The 20,238-nt window shown below is 49.2% G+C and overlaps 1 protein-coding gene across 1 annotated transcript in view; it reads left to right on the forward strand.

Annotated features, from left to right (window-relative positions):
• Nucleotides 1-6,048: 6,048 nt before the first annotated feature.
• Nucleotides 6,049-20,238, forward strand: part of SLC24A3 (solute carrier family 24 member 3) — a 141,895-nt gene continuing 127,705 nt past the window's right edge. The window contains exons 1-2 of the mRNA XM_085218718.1: nt 6,049-6,136; nt 6,420-6,965. Coding sequence (XP_085074844.1) covers nt 6,049-6,136; nt 6,420-6,965 — 634 coding nt within the window. The remainder of the gene's footprint in view (nt 6,137-6,419; nt 6,966-20,238) is intronic.

A 20,238-nucleotide genomic window follows, 5' to 3' on the forward strand; every position in this document is an offset into this window, starting at 1 on the left:
CCTGGTAACTGAAGGAGGCTGGAAAGGAGCTGGAGCTGAATCTGAGCAGTAGTTTATTTGTTTGCATTCTGTACCTGCTTATTTGGGAAGCCAAGTGACACTTCTACAGCAGAGGTGGCGTTCTGCAGAGTAGCACACGGTGTCCCTTGAGTATCTCTGGGAGCATGCCTGGTCCTTCAGCCAGCAACATGCTTACAAACAGTTTACCTTTCACACGCACTTTAGGGTACTAATGAGGCGTCCTACATAAACTCCTTTCCTTTCTTCTTCTGTATCTGGAATTTGAGTGTGCTTAGTGGGAAGATAAGCATTAAACCATATATCTAGTCACCAGGGAGGATGAGCACAGCTTCGTTCCAGTGACTTTAATTAAGCTACTTTAGCTGGGCCAGTAAGTTCAGCTGAGCAGCAACATTTCTTATTATAATTGGGAATTATCTGATGAAGCTGCAGCACCACGATCTGATTGCAGCAGCTAATGTGTGAAGTGCTGATGAGCCGGTTTTGGATATGGATCCATAGATCAGCCCATGGATCTCTGCCACGTACAGGTCCTTCCAGTGCCAAGGGAACAAACAGCCCCTGGGCTCTAAAGCTTTTATGCTTCTCCTGCTGACCATGGGTTCCTCTGCTGCAAGCAGTAGCTGTTTTCTATGTTTACATAGCCTTCTTTTGCATCTCAGAGAAGTTTTGGTCCCAGAAACAACTTCCTGTGGCTGAGTCCTCTGGGCTGATTTCACTGGGCGTAATAGGTTTTCATTTGCATTTGGCTTTGAATTTTCCACCCTTTAATTTCACTATATGTTGCTGCTTTCTACTGCTGTCAGGCCAGCAGAATAGCAGCTCTTCCTATGCTTTTCTCTAGACCACCTGCTGTCCTCCAGCCTTTCATCAAGGCACGATGCAAGCAGGCACCCCACCAGCCATTGCCGTGCCGTGCGTGCATGCAAAAGTGAAGCAGATCATGAGAGCAAGTCCGATAAGGGGATGCAGAACCGCTTCATCTGTAAACTGGATCATCACTTTGAGAGCAAATGCGTTGGCTGCTGAAAGAAAGAGAGCAGAGCAGAGTCATCCCGAGGCGTTCAGCAACAAACTATGCAAGGCGTAACCTCAAACCACAGGAAGCCCTGATATCCCATGAATTAACAAATATTTTTCTATTAATACCAGCATTTTTATTGCCTCTTTCATCCTGAAAGAACCCTAGTTGGCTTTCATGCTTTGCAGACTCAATTCACTAATTACCTCTCCTCACCACTGAAATACAATATATTCCCATAGATATGCAGATAGCAGAGGCTTAACCACACAGACAAGTCTCTGCGCTGGCACAGGGAGTGGAAAGCAGTGTGTGCTGAAGGCAGAGGAGGATCTTTGCCGGATGGAGCGAAGCGTTGAGGCAGGATGGTGGAGTGAGAGGCAGAAACCCGGATTGGGCAGTGCTCCTGAACCACTCTTCTACTCTACAGCTCTCTGCAACGACCTGAAAGGAGGCTGCGTGAGGTGGGGTCGGCCTCTGCTCCCAGGGAACGACCGTAGGACAAGAGGGGATGGCCTCACGTTGTGCCAGGGGAGGTTCGGGTTGGCTGTTAGGAACGATTCCTTCTCCCAAAGAGCGGTGAGGCAGTGACACAGCTGCCCAAGGAGTGGTTGGGTCACCTGGGGGTGTCCCAGAGCTGTAGGGATGTGGCACTGAGGGACGTGGGCAGTGGGCACAGTGGGGTGAGCTGGGGTTGGACTTGGTGGTCTATTCCAACTATAATGATCCTACAGTTATCTGAGTATTACATCTGTGCTGATCCTCTAGCTCTGAGTAAGGAAGGCAAAGTTTTGAGCAGCCATCGTGGTGAGGAAGAAGAGTGTGGTCACACTTGGTACTTCTCCCATCCCCTTCAGCTCCCATCCCCATTGGCCTGAGGAAAATGGCACCTGGAGACGCTGAGGTGTGTGAGTGGAGAAGAACAGCAAGAAAAAGATCCAAGTCTCAAAAAGGGACAAGTATATAGAACAAATGTATTATTTCTTTTATCTGTTTATCAATGAATACATTTAATTGTGAATCTTCAGTCAAAGAGCAAGGACATGGAAAGGTTTGGGAGATTCTAAGAGAAGAAAAATGGAATAAGAAAGCCAAAAGATACTGGGCTCCTTTAACAACAACAGAAAAAATAAAACTTGAGAGAAGGCAAGCCAGAAGTCATCTCTGTCACAGCCTTGTTTATTTTGCTAAACAGCTGAAAGATGGAGAGCTTATGCCCTTTGCCTGCTCCAGGAGAAGCAAAGCAGCGATTACAGACACGTGTGCGCACTGGGAGCAGACCTGGTGCCCCAGTTTGATGTGCTGGTTGGAGTAATTCTCTTCACTTTTCCCATAGGCATTTCCCTGTTCTGCAGCTCAGAAGAGGCCAATCTCCCTGTGCTTGGCGTTCAGCCTCAGCACTCAGCCAGGCAGGAACAGCCTCGAAATGCCCTGGTGCTGCCTCTGGCAGGATGCTGCGGGATCCTGGGCAGCAGTAGATGTCATGGCAAGTTCTGCATGTTCAGCAGATGTGGTCCTGATGGTTCACTCCTTGAAACCCTCAGTTTTCCCAAAGCGTGTAAGTACAGGCATTTCCCCAATGCTTCCAGATAGGACAGAAATGCCAGTCTTCCTCTAGGCAAGAGTCTGGAGAAGAGCAGCGGAGCTGTGAGGGGTCTGGGGCATAAATGTGATGGGGAGCGGCTGAGGGAACCGGGGCTGTTGGGTCTGGAGAAGAGGAGGCTCAGGGGAGACATCACTGCTCTCTGCAACGACCTGAAAGGAGGCTGTGTGAGGCGGGGTCGGCCTCTGCTCCCAGGGAACGGCCGTAGGACGAGAGGGGATGGCCTCACGTTGTGCCAGGGGAGGTTTGGGTTGGCTGTTAGGAACGATTCCTTCTCCAGAAGTGATTCTGCACTGCCACAGCTGCCCAGGGAGTGGTGGGGTCACCTGGAGGTGTCCCAGAGCCGTGGGGATGTGGCACTGGGGGACGTGGGCAGTATTAGTCATGGGCAGACGGGTGATCTTAGTGGTCTTTCCCAACTTTAATGATTCTATGATTCTAAGGAAGACACCCAGCTTTAACCAATGTATGAACTTAAGGTACATTTTATCTAAGCAGATGCAAACTTATTTAAACGCTCTTAAATGGGAACTGGCACAGCTTAAACTGTTGTAAACTGTTTTAAGATGGAAATTGTGTCAGCCTCTTCTGCTGCCTTGATCCCGGAGTAGGAGTGCACGACTGAAAGGAAATGGTTTATCATCCCCCATGCAGTGCTGGCTGAAGGCGTCCCACAAGTTTGCTGCTGCTCCCTGACCAGCCTCAGTGCAGCGTCAGCCAGAGTTCCTTAACCCAACATCATTTGCAAATTGCATGAGGATGGCTAATTTGCATGGGAGCAGGGGAGGATCACTCACACAATCCTTTCTGCTCACTAGGGGATCCTGCTCAGATAGGAGGGAGTAACCATCCATGGCAATCAGCAACATATTTAATTGCATCCTCTTGGCAGTTTGGCCTTTTACTTTCAAACCTGATCTTCAACCAACACACTTCATAGAATCATAGAATGTCTTGGGTTGGAAGGGATCCCAAGGATCATCAAGTTCCAACCCCCTGCCACCTGGTTGTCTATTGGTTGCTGGGTGATGCTTAAAGCATACATCTAACCGGCTGATGTGTAAGAAGCAATGCTGAAGGCTTTGCCCTCTCTTGGTGGGATGGCTCAGGAACGGTGGTGAAAGGAGAGAGCAGCACAGTGTGGTATCCTGCACTGTGGATCCCTCTCTGGACCTGAGCAAGGCTTTCTGGTTAAATCTCCACACCTGGCAACCTGAATGCCCGCTGCCTAATAGCTACCTAAAGATGCTGCTTGGCATTAGTCCTAAATATTTTCCTTCAGAGTTGAAAGCTCTTTGTGAGCATAATCTGCCAGTACAAACAGAAGAAAATCTCTGTTTGTCTGAAGAGCAGAACTTGGCATGGTTTCTAGGGGAAAATGCCAAGTACATGAGGTTGTTTGCTCTCCTCGAAACAGTCACGACTGTTCCTTAGCTTCACTAAGGCGCATCTGGCTGTCATCTCTGCACATCTGTATCCTGTGATACACAGTTTTCTCTCTATGCTTGAAGTGGTCTTATGCTGGGATGTGGCTCCAGAATTAGCAAAAGTGCCTCTTTCTGCCACTGCTTTGGGAACCTTCCTGGGTCCTAGCGATGTTACTGGGACCTCCTCTGGAGCCACACAAAGCATTTCCATAGCCTTCCCAGGAGAGCAGCCTACGGGGCAGCCAACAGAAGCTCAAGTCATGGCTTGTGGGGAACCACACGCATCACTGAATCATCGCAGGATGCATCCATCAAAAGGACACTGCTTGGCACCACCTGCACCCCTCCTTCTGAGCTCCTGGTCAGAAGAGGAGCAAGAGTGAAAAGAAAGAAGTGGAAGAGGTGACACAAAGCAAATCTCCAGCAGCACTCTGGTCTTCTCCTTTTCTAGGTAGAATTTTTTTCTTTCTTTTTTTATCTTTTTTTTTTTTTTTTTTTTCTTGCAGAAGGCTCTCGTAGAAGATAAATATAAGAGCTTGTCTCTCAGAAGAGTGACATCCACAGCGGCTCCTCTGCCTTCTGTTTCCTCCTGCATACAGATTAGTTCAAGCCTACTCTGCCCACATGCTGGTTTGTCAGTGGAGGAGAAGAGGGAATTCTCCACTGTGTTACCCTGCCCAGGAATGGAAACATTTCACAAGCTGTCAGGTAGTGTCTGCCCCACTGTGAAGGAATTTCCTAAATGAATTTGTGATTGAGGAGGAAATGTGTTCCTGAACAACAGAGACTTCCCAAACAGATATTCCAATTTGAAATATTTGGTATCTGCAAGGTGCTGCAATGGAAGGGAGGTGACCAAAGGAAGATGAACAGTGATTTTGCAGTGACTCTCAGGTTATTTCATTCACAAGCAGAGATGGACTTCAAAAGGGCGCAAATATAAAAGGAATACTTTGGAAGTGCAGTCATAGAACTCTTGGACGTCAGCTGGAGCAATGTTCACCCCAAACTTCTCAACCCAAAGCTGGCTGCTGACTGTTGCATGCTATTGACCAAGAGCAAGCAATGAGACAGGCACGGTCTTTCATAAATCGTGGTTATTTCTTTTGGTATTTGAGAGTGCTAGAAGTTATGGGGTATTTAAGATCATTTATCACAGGATGAAACATGCCTTGCAGTAAAGGGAGTGTTTTTGGAGAACAAAACAGAACAAACAAAACACAAATTAATAAACCAAACCAAAACATGGCTTTCATAGTTACATCCCAGCACAGCTGCTAACTTACTCTGCTCACTGTCTGCGCAGGAATTGGCCATGCCTACCTGGGGCCAGCAGGGCCAGCAGCTGTGCCTGTTGAGTACCATGGATCAATCTTTAGGAATAGTGATTGACAACACTGCTTAAATTAATCATAGAGTTGTAAAGCTTGGAAGGGACCTCTGGAGATCATCAAGTCCAAGACCTGCGAAAGCAGATTCCCTGCAAGGATGGCAAGAGACCCTTGGAGGGGAGATTGGAAGCTGAGTGCATCACAAGAGGCCAATCCTAATGTGAATCCTGCTCTCATGAGTCTTCAGTTGCTTTGTTTTGGTCAGAAGTGTTCTAACTTGAAATAATGAAACCTCTGAGAGACTTTTGGAGGGTTTCTGCTCTGTTTTGTATCAAGTCTCCTTTGGGAGCGCTGCCCATGCTTTCATGCTCTCTCCTCTCATTATTTCATAGAACCACTTGAGTTGGAAGGGACCCCTAAAGGTCAACTAGTCCAACTGCCCTGCAGTGAACAGCTCCATCAAATGCTCACATTCCCATCCAGGCTGGCCTTGGATGCCTCCACGGAGCGGGCAACTATCAGGACACCTAGGAGAAGCCCTGAGCGGCCGATGTGATTTCAGGGACGCCCAGTTCAAGCCCAGGCGCAACCAGAGCTGCAGACAGATGTGTCACATCGCCTCAGCGCCCTTCCTGTAGAGCGGGGATGACGGTGTTCGCTCACAACCTCGGGTTCTCCAGAGGCAGCGGTCTCGTGCACGCACGGCGTTCTGGTTCCAGCACGGCCACTAGGCGTTCGCTGTGATTCTGCAGTCATAGTGACGATTTAAAGCCATGGCTGAGGGATGAAAGGTTCAGGGACGGGCGGGTGGGGCCGGGCACCGCTCACCCAGCACATCGTTGGGAGCGGCGTGGCGGAGAGGAACCCGACCCCCTCGGTGAGAATCCCGCACGGTGCGAGCGGTGCAAAGGCATCGCGGCGAGGGCTGCCCGCCGGGAGAGGGGAGGGGCCGGCCGGGCTCCCGGCGCGGTGCGGTTTTTTTTTTTGTCTGCCTAGCCGGAATACCTTAACGGCAGGTAAAGGTGCCCGTCGGACGCAATGCCGAAAGCCTCCCGGCAAGGCGAGCCGCGGGAAGCTCTGCGGTCGTGACCGCGGAAAACGCCGGCACCCGTGTCGGGGCTCGGCCGGAGGGGCGCAGCGGAGAAGCGCGACGCCGCGCCGGCCCCGCGCCCGCCCGCCCGCGGGGACCCCGCCCGGGGAGCCGGGACAGCCCCGAGCCCTCCGCCGCGGCTCCCCGCCCCGTTCCCGCCCAGCAGCCCGCCCCGCGTGTCGGCGGCGGCGGGGAGGGGGGTCGGGGCCGGCCGTGAAGTTTGGGCTCCGCCGTCCCCAGCGCCGTCCCCTCCCCATCCCGCTGGCCGCGCCCGCCGCCCGAGAGCCGCGCAGGGGCGGGCGGGGGCGGCGCTGCGGCGCCCGGCTCGGCGCGGCGCTGAGGAGCGGAGCGGCCGCGATGGGCGCCTCGGCGGCGGCGGCGGAGCGGCGGAGGCGGCGGCGTCGCGGGGAGCTGCTGCGGGGGCAGCTGGGCGCGCTGGCCGCCCTGGCCCTGCTGCTGGCCGGCCGCGGCGGTGAGTGTGCGGAGGGAGCCGGGGAGGGGGAGAACGGCCGGGCCGCGGCGGGGCCGGGGCGGTGCGTGCGGCCGGGGGGCGGCGGGTGGTGCACCGGAAAGTTGGCGGGGCTCGAGGGCCTGCGGAGGGGCCGGGGGTCCGCGCCGCGCCGCGCCTTCCCCGGCCCGGGGAGCTCCCCACGTGTCGCCGCGAGCCCGAGAGCTGCCGGCGGAGCGGAGGGGCCGAGCGCCCATCTCCTGCCTCAGCCTCCGGCCGGCTGGGAAAGGAGGGCAGGAGCGAGCGGTCGGTATTTTGCATTGCAAATCTGCGAGCGCCAGCGCGATCCGCGCGAGGCTTGTTTTCCTTTCGGTGAAGGAGAGCGTACCCCTCCGTGGCTCGGGTTTGCTTTTTCAACAAACAGCCGTGGCTGAAGGGTTTCGCGGTGTCCAGCATGGTGCGAGGAATGCTCTGATGTTTAGGAAAGAGCGCAAACACGAGCTGGGACTTCGGCACCTTGTGTTATGGAGCGTAGGGATGTTTGGATGGGTCTTAAGTTTGTGGGCTGTAATGCCTTTAAATTGATGAGATTTTCTCCTTTGTTTCTGTACGGGCGTTCTGAGAGTTGTGCTTGTTTTTTTCTGATTGCTTCTGAAAGTGAGGTTGGGAAAGGTCGCAGTCAGCTCCTTGTGAGTAAGCAGGGTTGTCTGCGTGTGCTCACAACGCCTGTGCCTTCGTACATCGTAGAATCATCATAGAATCGTTGGAGTCGGAAGGCACCACTAAGGGCCATCCATTCCAACCCCCTGCAGTGTGCATGGACACCCACAGCTCCAGCTGTGCTCACAGCCCCGTCCAGCCTGACCTCGTGCAGGGATGGAGCACCACCACCTCTCGGGGCAACTTGTGCCGCTGCCTCACTGTCCTTATTGTGGCACAGGTGTGACAGCCACCAGGGCTGCCAGCAAGAGTCCCACTCCTAGAGACAAAGCACCTCTCCGGACCACTCTGCACACCTTCACTGCATGCTGATTGTGTGGCAAAGGCAAAATTCAGACCTGTTCTAAACAGAGTGTGGCACATGTTCTTTCTGATGAGTGGTGTGTTCCCATCCCATGCTTTGTTCTCCTTGGGCCCAGATTTCCTGCTGATGTGAAAGGGAGCTCCAGCCCTTGGGGAAGGCAGTAGAGGCTGCACAGATCCTTGATGCAGATAGATCTGCCTGCGCTTTGCTAAGACTTCCCAAAGTGCCAAGTCCCCACCCGACACTGTCAGCTTCTGTCAGGGCTCTCTGTTTCCTAGAATCAGATAATCACAGCACAGCTTGGGTTGGAAAGGGTCTCAAAGCCCCTCCAGTTCCAAGCCCTGCCATGGGCTGGCTGCCCCCCACCAGCTCAGGCTGCCCAGGGCCCATCCAACCTGGCCTTGGGCACCTCCAGGGATGGGGTGCACACTAAGTTTCAATTCAGAAGGGTGTTTCATGTTATCTGTCGTTGAGGTTAGTTTAAAATTAATCCAAGAGTGGGAGTTTGGTGCAGTCGGTGCAGCACCCTGCTGCTGTGCACAACCAGGAGTGGCAGCCAGGAGGGTGGTATTTCTAGCAGCACTGCTGAATTTACCTCCTCATCGTCCGGACCCAGGGCACTGGATTTTCTTGGAGTCGCAGTTACAGCTCTGCAGTGTGTGTCATTGCTAGGTAGGAAACAGAAAGATGCTTTTTAATGTAGTGATTTACATTTTTCCTCTCTAAAAATTTGTGATTTTCAGATGGCTTGGTATCGGGTCGCATCACCCTTCCTACTCCCCTGACTGTGTGACAGGGGTAGCGGGCTCAGCCTTTGCTTCTGGAGCAGCATTCAGTAGAACAATGCTGTGATATTCAGAGCAGAGCCAGGTTTGCCTCGACAGCACACAGAGCTGACCTGCAGCTTGCTCATGACCTTGGTGTTGGTGAGAGTAATGGCAGCATGAAGCACTGGAGCTCACAGACCTCACTGGGGTGCGGTGGGACAGGAGTGATTACAGCTGCTGTAAGGACATCAAGTTCAGCAGTCCCAGGTTTGAATCACCCTTTTGAGATGCTTGTTTTTCATGCTCCTGTTTTTCTTGGTCGGTCTCCTTCCCTTGGTTGCCATCTCTGTGCCAACTGTGCAATGCCCTGGGTTCAGAGAAGCACTGCTATTGGAGTCATGGATGAGCTGTTTGTTGAGATACCGAAGCCTCTCTTGCACCTACCCACAAGAGATAGGCTGGAGCTCTTTGTGCAGAGCAGGTAATCACAGTGAGCTGCTGGCAGGGCTGCCTGCAGCGTGTGGCCCAGAGGGCAGAGCATGAGGTCCGCTCTCTGTTCTGGTGGCTGCCGTTGCTTCTCTCTGGGACTCAACCTCTTCATGTCTCATTTGGCCAAGTCTCTAAAATGAGGCCTCCTTCTTAAGCCTCTTGGAGATCTCCTGATGCTAAATGATGTGTAACAACAAAGTGCTATAACATTATAATGTTTATATGAAGGGCATTCCAAAGGCCCTTATGCTAGGGCGTTCCAAAATGTATAAAGCGCAAATGAAGAAGAAATTCGAGTTTGCAAAGTTCATCTCAGCAGTACAAATACAGCCGGGGTGCCTCTTTCTCTCTTTGAGGCCTTGCAGATCCCTGGCTGTGCTCTGACATCAAGGAAGTCGTGCTGGTAAATAAGAGATCTCAGTGCTGCTTCCAATTCTCTACCCATCTCTGCCATCCTTGCAGAAAGAGCCAAAGTATGAGCTAGTCTTATTTTGTGTTCTTATTTTATTCTATATGTTAATCGTTCTGACTCCTTAGATGCCACTTGTATAGAGAGGTGTAAGCGTAGAAAACAGTCCTTTATTAAATGAGACCATCCATCAAACTGTGATGACTTGGGTATTTCAGGGGAGGCATGTGAGTCAGGTCCTTCACCAGGTTGCTGTCACAGTCAGAAGAAATAACGGGCAATAATCAGGGTTTTTTTTTTTTCCTCCTCTTTGCGTGTTTTTGGCAGGGCAGCAAGGAAAAGCGCGGGCTGAATCTACAGCCCTTACTCACGGGGATAGGCACATTCAAGCAAACAGAGTTGCCTGCATGATTCAAGCATGGAAGATCTGGGTTGCTTCTAAGGCTTGTTTTAACTTGACAGGCACAATGTACTCAGAGCGGTGAAGCACGGCCTGCCAGCTCTGATGCTCTGGATCCAGAGCTCAAGCTCTTTCTGTGGGTTGCCCAGCTCTTCTGGAGGGCTGTGCGGGACTGGGAACAGCCATCTCACAATGATGTGCTTACTGCAAGCATCCATGCGATCCCATTCCCCCATGCAGGGGTGTTCCCCCCGGCGTGTTCCTTTTCTGCTTCTGCACTGGCTGGAAAAGCTTTCAAGACTAGAAGGAACCACATAGGCTGTTCCCTTCTGATCTCTTTGCCTCGAAGGGCATTTCCCTACATATCTCTTCACTGCCAAAACAGCATTGAAGAACCTTGGTGTGACATCCTGGTCACGTAGCTGGGAATTAAGTGAAAACTCCCTGGTTTCATTTGACTGTTTTGGTTTGCACAAACCAAGAAACCCAAACCAAACTTTAGAGGTCGTGCAATGAAAGCACAAGAGCAGTTGTTTTCCTCACCTCTTCAGTGAAGCGGGGACTGCGTGAGAGTAATCCTAGCCCAGATGTAATGCTGTAATCGCTGGACCCCTGGATATGGGAATTTACCCTCATAAACTAAGGAGAGGCGTCAGGCCAGAGTGTGGTATGTGACCTCTTTGGCAGGGAACTTGTTTGGCCTTGCAGGAAATGACTTGTTCATTTATTTAGTTCTCGTTCAAGGTCCTGCACCAATGGATGACAGGAAAGGAAGGTTCCTATGCAGCCAGCTACAACTCGGGGAACAGCAGGGCTGGCACGTGCCGGTGTGTGGAAGGGAGGCATGGGGGGACACGCTTCATGACGGGCTCGACTTCCAGTGTGTGCTTACAGTCATGTAGAGCAGGGCTTATATGCCAGCCTGATGTTGGGCTTGCCTCAGGGTCTTGCCAAAGCTATGAGTGCGAGGTAAATGCCACCTGAAATCATGGGGCTGTGGTTCTCAGGATGTGGATGCAGGATGATGAGGAACCCTTGAGCAGGGTGTGAAGGCAGAAGGTGGCTGGCCTCCCAGCTGTTCCTAAACAGAGTGAGTGCAAGGCTGACACCGTGAATAGCAGAAAAGCTCAACAACAGCTGTAGTTTCTTCGGTGTCTATAAAGGGAAGGTAGGCTGGGGGCTCCATGTCTGCCTGTGCTGCTCTGACTGCAGACAGTCCTGCCCTGTACTGCTTGCAGCTGCTCTTTCCCTTGGAGCCTCTTTTTGTGTGCGCTCACACACCAGCCCAGGGTAGCCTTCTGCAAAATCTGCTCAGTAAAATGTCTTGCAGTGGGGTTTAACAAGCCAGGACTCGATGGAAGAATCCTTTGGTTGTGCTTCTGGACTGAATTTCCTGGCTTCCAGTAAGGCTGGTGTTTGGCTTTTTTTTTCTCTAAGCCCTTCATAGTAGATCCCTCCTTCTGTTGATCTTAAGTGGCCCTTAATATTGAGAAGTCTCATGGACTCTGTCCATTTTTGGTCAAAGACTGCCAAAAGGAAGGACTTGATTAGACCTGTCATACATCTGTCGGAATTTGCTCTACCAAATAGTGTCATCTTGCTCTTTGTATCTGTTGTAGTTTCCACGGAAATAAATGGGAGGAATTACTTTTGGAGTGACTTACATATATGGGAGATAGTTGGTCTGTAGCTTCCTGGGGTTCAAGAGGTACATCGGTCAGAAAAGAATGGTTATGGAGAGTGTGCCCCATCTGATAAATGAGAAGTGGTTCCGCACCGTATTCTTATCTCTAAATCGGAGAGAGACGGTTTGAAGGCTGGACTGTTCCACAGATAAAGGTTGTGGTCAATGGTTCTATGTCGGGTTTGAGGCCGGTGAAGAGTGGTGTCCACTAGGGGAGCATCTAGGGACCGGTGCTCTTCAGCATCTTTGTCAAAAACACAGACAGTGGGATTGAGTGCACCTTCAGCAGCTTGCTGATGACACCAAACTGAGTGGTGCAGTTAATACAGCAGAAGGAAGGAATGCCATCCAGAGGGACCTGGACAGCCTCAAGAAGTGGATGTACAATGAACCAATTGAAATTCAACAAAGCCAAGTGCAAGGTGTTGCATCCAGACTGGGGCAAGCCCAGGAATGTGTAACAGGTGAGGGAGTGACTTTTTATGTCGACTGATAGTGATAGGACAAGTGGGAATGGCTCTAAACTAAAATAGGAGAGATTTAGATTAGATGTTAGGGGAAAATTTTTCACTCAGAGGGCAATGAGGCCCTGGCACTGCTGCCCAGAGAGCTGTGGGTGCCCCATCCCTGGAGGTACCCAAGGCCAGGTTGGATGGGACCTGGGCAGCCTGAGCTGGTGGGGGGCAGCCAGCCCATGGCAGGGGCTGGAACTGAAGGGGCTTTGGGGTCCCTTTCACCCCAAGTCAGTCTGTGATGTCATGAAACCTGTCAGTGAAAACTCTGGAGTGTTGTTGTTGTTTCAAATAGAAAAATAACGTGAGCTCCGTGAAGCTTACAGCCTGAGGGATGCATCTTTTTTTACTTGCATTACTTAGAAATCAGCGCAGCTTCTTCAGGCAATTTGTGCAGAAATGTAGATTTCTTCCCACAGGCACAGTGAGAATGCTGAGCTGCCTTGGGAGCCCTGCATCTTGCTGTCACAGGGCTGTGTTTTACCACCTGTTGTGGGGCACACCACTTGGTTATTATTGCTATTCTTTTTTTTTTTTTTCTTTTTTTTTTTACAGCTGGCAACCAGACAGTTGAGTTGAGTGCTGCATTTTTGAAGGGGGGGAAAAAGTTTGCTTTTTCCATTCATTTCTTTTGTGCAGTTCTCTAGAACAGTCTCTAAGCAAGGGATTTTAAGAAGCACTGGGGATTTTAGGAAGCTTTGTTCTGCTTCCTAAAGGTAGGCTTTACCTTTTAGTATCTCCAAGAGTCAAGTCATACCCACGCCAAGAGCCTTTGGTAACCTTGTCCTAATTTTTTCTCTGCTATTATGGCTTTATGGGAAGAAATATGGACATGCTTTAGTGTGGGTAGGATGTTTGCGTTCTTGCCACTTTATTCCTCATGTCCTGTAGACATGCTGTGAGAAGAATAAGGTTACCCAGTGAGTAAATCTATGTGGCTGGTCTGCACCAAAGCTGAATTACTCACAGCATCAAAGGGAACTCCTCTGAAAGTGAAAACATTAAGTGTGTGTAATTTGCAGTTCATGAATGGACTCTTGGCTGACCCTGAAGGGATTAAAGTGTCTTACCTCTACCTTTCCATGGGATCTCTCTGGGCTGTTAGACTCTATTCCGTCTTTGAAGAGCTTGTCCTTGTGTTATTTGCTGCCAAGGGCATCCTGACTAGGAACTTTGCAGTTAGCTATTTGAAATCCTTAAGGGACAGTTCTGTCTCCCTTTATTTTGTCTCCCAGCAAAGTTTACTTTTTCTCTCCTTGCCCCATCTTCCATAGGTTGTGACTGCTGTAGGAAAAGACTTAGATCTGATTTGCCAGCTTGGAAATTGATAGCAATGAATCTGCCTTGATATAAGAGTGGCCGTGGGATGAGACCCAAGGATGATTAACTGTGTTTTTTTGGGGGGCTGTGTGGATGCCTCCATTGCTTTGGCAATGGAGCCAACCACATCAAAGGAGCATCCATACCTCTGTGAGACATTAGGTATGTACAGCAAATGTGTTCATACCAACCATGGCTGACTTTCAGCTAAACGTTCCAATTTAACAATAAAATGAGTACAATTTCTAGATATTAAGCTTTTATTGAAGAGTAGGTGAGAGGACTGTGGGAATGGGGAGATTTCTGTGTGTGTTTGTCAATGCAAGGAAGGACAAGGGAGGAAAGCAAGGAGGATGGGCCGCTGCGTCCAGCAAAAAGAGCTGATGAAAAGAAGCCTGTAGCAACTGGAGAGAACACCAGGCTGGACTGAAAGCTGCAGGTTGGTGTGGAATTAATTTGTTTAAGCAGAATTTTTTTAGTGGCATTCCTGAGACTGGGAGCTTTGCTCAAGGCCTCCTGGGAGAAATCCTGGGTCTTATTCTTCCGAGAAGAAGGGAGGTGTTGAAGAGGAGTCCAGATGTGGTGTCTAGGGAGATGGCTGTGTGGGACAGCACTTGATGGGATTTGATTTGCCTTATATAGACATTTTTCACTGACGGGGACTGTTAACAAGATGGGATTGAATGTCATCTGCTTACAAGCCTTGCCTGTGGGAAGCAGTTGGTCTCCAAGTCCTGCCTGGGACCTGGAAACTACTTACAGACCCTGAAAAGCAGATAGAAGGACGTGTCTGCTGTCCTGCCTGCTGCCCTACACCATCCTCTCACTCAGCTTAGCAGGCAGCACTGACACAGATGCTGTGTCGGCGAATGTGAGTGTATGCATAGAGAAGGGCATATACCTTACACAGAAGAAAAACACTTGTATGCACAAGGGAGTGTCAGGACTCATTTGGAGGCACAGATTTAGTTGTTTTGAAACATTCCTTTGCTGAGCTGTGAACTGAACAGCTGTGCTAAGTGGCTGAGATTCACAGTCTGGTCTGACCTTTCTATACCTCCAGTAGTGTGTGCGGTACTTTGGACAATAGCCATGTTTGTGTGTCCATAGGCAGTTAGGCCCTGATCCAGGAGGCAAGTGCTTAACTTGCAGCATGTGAAGTAATACGATTGACTTCAAGTAGGCTTGTGTGTATGCAAGGTTAACCAGATCCTTGCTCACTCACTGCTCCTTGGTCCACGGCCTTTTCTCAGGAAATGATACAAGTCAGCATAGCCTCAAATTATAAAGCAGGGAAACTGAGAGATGAGAGAAGTTACCAGGGCAATCCCAGCAGAGGAACGACAAAGGTACCGATGGAGTGCAGACCTGTAGATTTATGCTGCAGGCTGTACTGTGCTGACGTGTCCTTACAAACCAGCCATGGGAAGTCTCTTATGGTTCTGCGGCCACAAGAAAAGGTATGCAGCAAGAATGTTCTGTGTAAATCATGGAAGCATTACGGTTGGAAAAGACCACTAAGATCATCCAGCCCACGCCCACTGTGCCCACTGCCCACGTCCCTCAGTGCCACATCCCTACAGCTCTGGGACACCTCCAGGTGACCCCACCACTCCCTGGGCAGCTGTGCCACTGCCTCACCGCTCTCTGAGAGAAGGAATAGTTCCTAACAGCCAACCTGAAGTGTAGTATATCTTGTATTTTGTGGTGGTGGAAGAAGAGAAGGGCATGTGTTTGTGCGGTGCTGAACATGCTTTTCTAAAGAAACTTTGGGATGTTAAGCCTCGTCCTCAGTGTTTGATTCTACAGCAGGCATCACCTATTAAATAAGAACTGCAAACAAATTTTAATAGCTCAATTGTGAAAGAGCCTGCTTAACTCTGGGAAAAGAATCTTTTTGATATGCAAGCCAAAAACATGCTAACTGAACTACAAACAACTGAAAGCTCTGCTGTTAAAATAATTCTCGTAGAGAGATAGATTCGGCTGCTTTTTTTTCCTAAGAAGGCCTGAACATATTGCAACATAAAGCAGAGGCAAAAACGAGCCTTACATGGACATTCCTTTCTCTTGTGAGAGGATCAGCCCTCCAGTTCTCAGTGCACTTCACTGCAGTAGTTGATTTTCAGTTCTCCAGCTTCCAGAGAGAATGGGACAGAAATAAACTTTTTAAAATGAACACTGCATGCACCCAGAGAGCACAACAGTTCATTTTAAGGGTAAGAAGAACACAAGCTGTTCCAATTGACGGTACAGAAAATGGAGTGTACTCAAAGGTTCACAGTGTTTTATTTCTATTGTTAAAGAATAGGTGTGTATGATGTACAACCCCACAGGGCAGTGGCAAACAGAATTGCTAAATGCTTCTGTGCTCAGTAAGACCAGGCTGTGCAGGAGCTGGTAAGGCTTCTGGCCACAATCCTACCTGAGTATGCTGTGCTTCCTTCTGGGGTATCGTGCTGCTGCTGCTGAATTCTATACTGAGGGCACTATACAGGGGAAGATCAGTGGTGGGATTGCACAAAGTCTTTCCACGTGGCTGCTGGACAGCTGATTGGACTGCTCACTTGGTGTAGCCAACATATGGTGCCATGGTTAAGATTTTTCAGCTGAACGCAGGTTGTGTCTCAGTTCTGTTTGGGCAGAGGCCATCCTGCCATAGTCCCACACGTACTGGCTTTTGCCGGAGATCACATAAGCCGTGTTGTCAAAACTGAGCTAAAAAAGCCCTTATCCCAAATGGCTTCTCACCCAAGGGAATGGCACGTATAGCTTGCTGTTGGTATGCTTGTTTCATGAGCTTAAATGAGTTGTGCTCACAGCATATAGCATTGCTTGCTATGGATTCCTTCTCAGCATCATAGGAGGGGAGAGAGAAAAAGGAGAGATAATTGAAAAAAGAAAAGCTACTTTTACTACTGACTGCAAAGTAAAATAAATGGATTTATTCTCTTCTTGAATCAAAGGAGGCAACAAATCAAATGCGTTTAGAAGTGGTGGAGTTTTCCAAGAACGTAACTAAGTAACATAGAAGCCTTTTAAATCAAAAAGCAATCTGAAGAGAGGTTGCAGGAGTACTGCGTTGGTATTGATCACCGCTGTCATTCTTGCTGTTGAGACAGTTGTTATGCTTTCTAGCATTTTCCAAAATCGACGTATTTGAGGGGGAAGGCGTACGGACCCAATAGGAGGGTTTGAGGAGGACAAGGAGTTGTCAGTGTGGAGAGAGGTTCATCATCTCCTCATGCAGCAAGGCCTTGCTCGCCTCGGCCTGGGGTCCACAAGGGTCTGCTGCCAGATGGTGGCCCCTGGAACTGCAGGCGAGGCATGTGAGGATGGAGAATGCAGGAGCACATGGCCTATGTTTTGCCCTGAAAGTAAGGTGACCTTAATTCCAGACATTTTACCCTGATTTGTCCTGGTGACTGGAAAAAGGAAAACGTAACTCCTGTTTTTAAGAAAGGGAGAAAAGAAGACCTGACGAAGTGGCTCTTGTGTATGTGCTGGGGAGGATCATGGAACAGATTCTCCTGGAAGAGATGGTAAGGTTATGTGAGAGGAGGAGGTGATCCAAGGCAACCAGCATGGCTTCATCAAGGGCAGATCATGGCTCACCAATCTACGATGTTGTGGTGGCACTGATGGATCAAGGAAGGGCAAGTGTTGTCATCTACCTGGACTTGTGCAAGGCCTTTGATGTGGTCCCACACCATATTTTTATATCTAAATTGGAGAGAGATGGAATTGAATGTTGAACTGTTCAGTGGATCAAGAATTGGTTGGATTGTTGTAGCCAGAAGGCTGTGGTCAGCATCTCTATGTCCAGGTGGAGCATGGTGTGAAGTGGTGTCCCCCAGGGGTCTGTTGTAGGACTGGTGCTCTTCAACATCTTCATCAATAACATTGCATTCAAACATTCAAATTGTTTGCTGATAACAAGCTGTGTAGAGTGGTTGACATGTTAGAAGGAAGGGATGCCATCCAGAGGGATCTTGACAAACTCGAAAGGTGGACCCATGCGAACTTAATGAGGTTCAACATAGCAAAGTGTAAGGTTTTGCACTTGGGTTGGAGGAATCTCAGCCATATATACAGACTGGGAAAAGAACTCCTTGAGAGTAGCCCTGCAAAGAAGGACCTGGGGGTTCTGGTGGATGAAAAACTGAACATGAGCCAGCAGTGTGCTCTTGCAGCTCGGAAAGCCAATGATATCCTGGGCTCCATCAGGCCAGCAGGGACAGGGAGATGATTGTCCCACTCTACTCTGCCCTTGTGAGGCCCCACATGGAGTACCATGTCCAGGCCTCGGGCCCCCAACACAGAAAAGATGTGGAGCTGTTCAAGAGAGTCCAGTAAAGGGCTGCTAAGATGCTCAGAGGGCTGGAGCACCTCCACTTCCAAGAAAGGCTAAGTGAAGTGGGCTTGTTCAGTCTGGAGAAGAGAAGGCTCTGGGGAGACCTCACTGCGGCCTTTCAGGACTTGAGGGGGGTTATGGACAGGACTGACTTTTTATGTGATCCAATAGTGATAGGACAAGTGGGAATGGCTCTAAACTAAAAGAGGAGAGATTTAGATTAGATGTTAGGGGAAAAATTTTCATTCAGAGGGCAGTGAGGCTGTCCAGATAACTGTGGGTGCCCCATCCCTGGAAGTGCCCAAGGCCAGGTTGGATGGGCCCTGGGCAGCCTGAGCTGATAGGGGACAGCCAGCCCATGGCAGGGGTTGGGACTGGGTGGACTTTAAGATCCCTTCCAACTCAAGGCATTATATGAGCTGTGATATGGCATGATTCTGCCACAGAGGAAAGTCTGTCTTGGACAAGCTTGTTTCTTGCCAGGAGGAGTTGTGCTGAAAGAAAAAGATGCTGTTTGACTTCATCACGTTTTTCCAGAGTTTTCCAGACTTAGGAGCTTCCTGTGATGAAAAGCACAGGGCCAAATATCCAATGAAGTCATGAAGTACAGCCTTCCTGCAGGGCTGTGTAAGGTATTTGGTATTCCTGTGCAACAGAGGAACTCTGTGATGTGCTCATGGTGATGAAAGGTAAGTTAAGAGAGAAATTCAAGAAGATTTTGTAATGATGATGAAACTTGAAAGGAGAAAAATGAGAAAAAAAAATCAGTCACCACCCGTTGCTGTATGCTAAAATAAAAATCCTTAAGGATTTTGCATCATCTAATGTATAGCAGGCTGTAAAATAAAACTACAGGCGGTTTTGTTTTTAAAGCCTCAAAAATAAGGTTATTTTTCAAAAATACCACGGGTCCTTTCTTTCATCTTAGTGCAAAACTTATGTAATTTAAAAGGGAAGTGTATTGTGTGAATTGCACTGCCTGTCCCTTGCGATACGGCTTAGTTGCACGTTTCCAAGGCATCGTAGAGGCTGAGCTGCGTAGCAGTTGGCTGTGCTGTTGGGATAATGAGACTGAGGTCTGTAGGACTGGAGCCTCAAATTGTTTAAATTGACTTTGGTGGCACACTGCCAGCTGACACCAGCTGAGAATCTGGACAGAACAACTTGTCCAAGGTCACCTCACGCAGCAGAGCAGTGGATTCAGCTCCGGCCTGCAGAATCTCACTTCAGGGTGAATAAGGAATGCATACTGTTTCTTGAAGGGTCCTGCAGTTCTTAAAGCCTTATAAAGACAGAAGTGTGTTAAAGTCTTCATTTGAGTGTGATGTAGAGCGTCTCCTTTTCGTACCAGGATCTGTGGTTAAAATTAGAAACTCATTTTTTTTCCTCTAGCATTATTTATTTCCCTATAAGTACTGTGGAAAGTTCCGGTTTGGGATTTTAGTCGTACTAGTCTCTTCATCTGTTGAAGCGACTGATGGTTTTCTCCATTACTCAAAGGTGATAAATATCTCATTCTTTGTGACTCCACTTATTTTTGAAATGGGGTTTTTGTTAAATTCTTTTCAAGGATGGACACAACGTGTTTCTTGTTCTCTGCTGTCTGTGTTTCTGAATGCTTAGTTGGCAGCAGAAACCATTATCTTCCGTGTGATGTTTTCTCACTGGTGGAGTGGGAAAGGCCAGAAAAGGCAGTGCTGTTGTGGCTTTTGCCATCCAGAGTTGTTCCTTAAACTCTGGTTAGACTTAAATGAGTGGGTTGCTGCACACCTCTACAACACTGTTGTACCGTGTTCTTCTCCATCCCTTGCTCAGAGTCTCCTGGAATTGTTGCAGGTGGGCATCTGACTTGGGATGCACTCTGCATCCCAGCCATGAGAAATCAAGGATATGCTCTCTGGAGCTGTTTGCCTTGGTGAGAAAGTGGATATGTTCAGCATTGGAAAACTTGTGTGGTTGCCGTGTTTGATCAGAGGATAAACTCCTCTGAGGTGTAATTTTTTTTTTTCCAGTGTGGTTGACAAACATACAAGTTGGTTCTGTTAGTTCAGTGAAATTGCACAAAATAAGATTGTGATTGTGCTTCTTCCTGTGCATTACCAGGGCTCCTCAGAAAAGAGCTGACATTGATATTTCCAAAACTGCAGAGGAGGGGGTTTCTGGCTTGCATCTAGACAAGATGATGTGAAAATTTACAAAGTGCTTCTTTCTGGTTTCTGGAGATCCTTTTATTTCCCCCCCACTCATTTTTCTTTCTCTTTCAGCCCCTGAATAATTTTTCAATGTGCAACATGTTGGTGTGAATGTGGGGGAGAGAATCAGAGGACCGTGTTAAGAT

Source organism: Meleagris gallopavo, chromosome 2, assembly GCF_905368555.1.
Source record: "Meleagris gallopavo chromosome 2, MGAL_WU_HG_1.1, whole genome shotgun sequence".
NCBI classification, from domain to species: domain Eukaryota; kingdom Metazoa; phylum Chordata; class Aves; order Galliformes; family Phasianidae; genus Meleagris; species Meleagris gallopavo.